This window comes from Octodon degus, unplaced genomic scaffold (genome assembly GCF_000260255.1).
Source record: "Octodon degus isolate 3935 unplaced genomic scaffold, OctDeg1.0 scaffold00354, whole genome shotgun sequence".
Lineage (NCBI taxonomy): Eukaryota > Metazoa > Chordata > Mammalia > Rodentia > Octodontidae > Octodon > Octodon degus.
The window spans coordinates 17,375-20,256 of NW_004524930.1; the positions used below are offsets into that span (position 1 = coordinate 17,375).

At 37.6% G+C, this 2,882-nt stretch overlaps 1 protein-coding gene across 1 annotated transcript; it reads left to right on the top strand.

Moving 5' to 3' along the window:
• The first annotated feature begins 1,610 nt into the window (after nt 1-1,610).
• LOC101587192 (olfactory receptor 4A15-like) lies at nt 1,611-2,522 on the top strand. The gene has a single exon (XM_004648109.1). The coding sequence runs from the start codon at nt 1,611-1,613 to the stop codon at nt 2,520-2,522; it is 912 nt and encodes a 303-aa protein (XP_004648166.1).
• The last annotated feature ends 360 nt before the right edge of the window (nt 2,523-2,882 follow it).

Genomic DNA, 2,882 nt, shown 5'->3' on the forward strand with positions numbered 1-2,882 from the left:
AAACTTATAGAAAGCTAGAACACATTTTCTCTTCTAACATCAGTATTCGCATCAATTAGTTGCTGTGCAAACATTTAAGAGATTATTAATGAGTAGATGTACATAAATTCTTAGAATCACAGGAGCTTTCATGTGCACATTGTGTAGAATGTCAAAAGTTAAAGTAGAATTTAAAGAGCAGGTCTGAGGAACATAATGTAATATGTAATTGAATTACTGAGCTTCTAGGTTAATTAAAAACAATTTATCAAGGAAGACCAAAATGCAAATTGACTTTGGACATAAGTGAAGTTGTTCCTATAAAATGAGCGAAGAATTGAATTTGGATGCTGGCTTCAAAGAAACATAAGGCCCAAGGATAGAATTCTGGAACATAAAAGTATACCGTGTAAACATGCTGAGAGGATGCTGTGGTACAGAAAGGAAAGTAATGATGAGGAAATGGAAGGGAAGACTGGAATAGCAATGCCAACATAAATACAGACTAAATAAAATCATGAAAAGACATGGGCCATGGATTAAAAAGAAAGATATTTTGCATCTGTGAAGAAGAATCAAGGAATAATATATAAACCAGAGAGAAGGAGATGTCAATAGAGATTTAGAGAGAAATTATCATTACTAGAAACATTTTTAAATGAATACAGTGCTAGTGAATATGGTGCCACTTGCAGATTTCTTTCTATGTGTGCAATTTTTCTGTCGTTACTTAACATCTCTGTCGCTGCCCTTATTTATTCTCTTTCCTCCTCTCCTGACACTTCCTCCACTGCAAACCTTCCCATCCTCTGACATCCTTTCCCCTCCCTGTACTCTTCTCTCATGCCCTCTCCTTTCATTGTGTGTCTCAACTCTCTAAACTGCTTTTGCTTATGTATTTTATCTGTTTGCATATTCTAAAATATTTTGACACTTTCAAATGTGTCAAACTGAGATTATTATAAATTGAGGAATTTCTTCAATTGCAATAATGTATAAAATAAAATTTACATTGTTACTAAGAATTATAAGATAAGCATTAAGGGCCAGCCAAATAGCTCAGCAGATTAAAGCCCCTGCAAGCAAGTGCAGGGGCTGAGTGTCAATCCCCATGCCTGCCATGCCAGTCCTGCCCCCCGGGGCATACTGAGACTGACAGGGCATGGTGATGAAAGCCTGTACTACTAACTCTTCGGAGGTTGTAAACAGGAGGATTACTATGAGTCTGATCTAATAGTGGGACCCTGAACACAGACCGTACCTTAAATAAAAAAAAAGCCTTGCTCTTTTTTATGTAAAATATCAATACATCTTTAATTTTGCCATGGTGGTAGCCCAGAGACCTTCTATTAGCTTCAGACAAAGAGTTTTCTATGGAAGACTTCATTTAATTTCACAGGCACATGTCTCTAATTTTTCATTTCTCTTTTGATTATTCCACTAAAGCTCTAAATTTAGGCTCTCTACATCATCAAATTTGATTTCTTATTTTCTCTGACAGGTCAGGAACAAAATATAAATAATTCCTATTTAAGAAATGAATAAACATCATAAAATCATGGACTCAGTAGCAATAACTGTTTGCAGATAATTTGGTTCTCACCACTGGCACAACGACACAAAGAAAGACTATGGAGCAAAGGAACAACGTGACTGAGTTTGTGCTCTTGGGGCTCACTCAGAGCCTCCAGGGCCAGAAAATACTATTTTTTGTGTTCTTGCTGATCTATGTGGTGACCATGGCAGGAAACCTACTCATTGTCGTCACTGTGGTGCTCAGCCCTGCCTTGGATGCCCCAATGTTCTTCTTTCTTGGTTACTTATCATTTATGGATGTTGCTTATTCTAACACAGCTACCCCAAACTTGCTGGTAGACTTGCTCCATGTGAAGAAAACAATTTCCTTCCAAGCTTGTATGGTTCAGCTTTTTTTAGAACACTTTTTTGGTGGGGCTGAGATAATACTTTTGGTGGTCATGGCCTATGACCGCTATGTGGCCATCTGTAAACCCCTTCATTATCTGACCATTATGAACCATAGGATGTGTTTGCTGCTGTTGTTGTTTGCCTGGGTTGGCGGTTTTGTGCATGCTATATTACACATCCTTTCTGTTTACAACCTTCCCTTCTGTGGTTCCAATGTCATCAATCACTTCATCTGTGACATGTACCCTTTATTAAATCTTGCCTGTACTGACACATACTATATTGGTCTCAGTGTGCTGGCCAACGATGGAGCAATTTGTTCAATTATCTTTATGCTTCTGCTAATCTCCTATGTTGTCATTCTGCACTCCCTGAAAAACCTGAGTCAGGAAGGGAGGCACAAAGCATTATCCACCTGTGGCTCCCACATCACAGTGGTCATTCTCTTCTTTGTTCCTTGTATTGTTCTATTTGTGAGACCTCCTTTTACCTTGCCCACTGATAAATACTTAGCTGTGTTTTACACTGTTATCACTCCTATGCTAAACCCTATCATCTATACTCTGAGAAATGCAGAGATAAAAATTGCCATGAAGAATCTCTGGACTAGAAAATAAAAATGAAGTGATAGAGAATTGTATTATTGGTGCTCTGTAAAGGGAGATTCGCATGTAAATAAGTCATATGTGGTTATGTCATTAAACTAAATTACCCCCAGGTTAAATAACACACAATGAAAATATTTATTTTGTGAGTTCTTTGCATTACCAATGTACAGTTTTGAGTGTATTAAGCTTTGAGAGGCATCTAGTGGCTTTAAGGGGTCTCAAGTACTGCTCCACTATTGCTAACAAAGGTAGCTCTAAGTTGAAGTCCAGAAGGACTTGCTCCTACATGATTTTTAGCTACATCTTTTAGATTCCTCTGCACTCTTCCATGGGATACATTTTTCAGTTTTATGTTCCTAATCTAGTTAT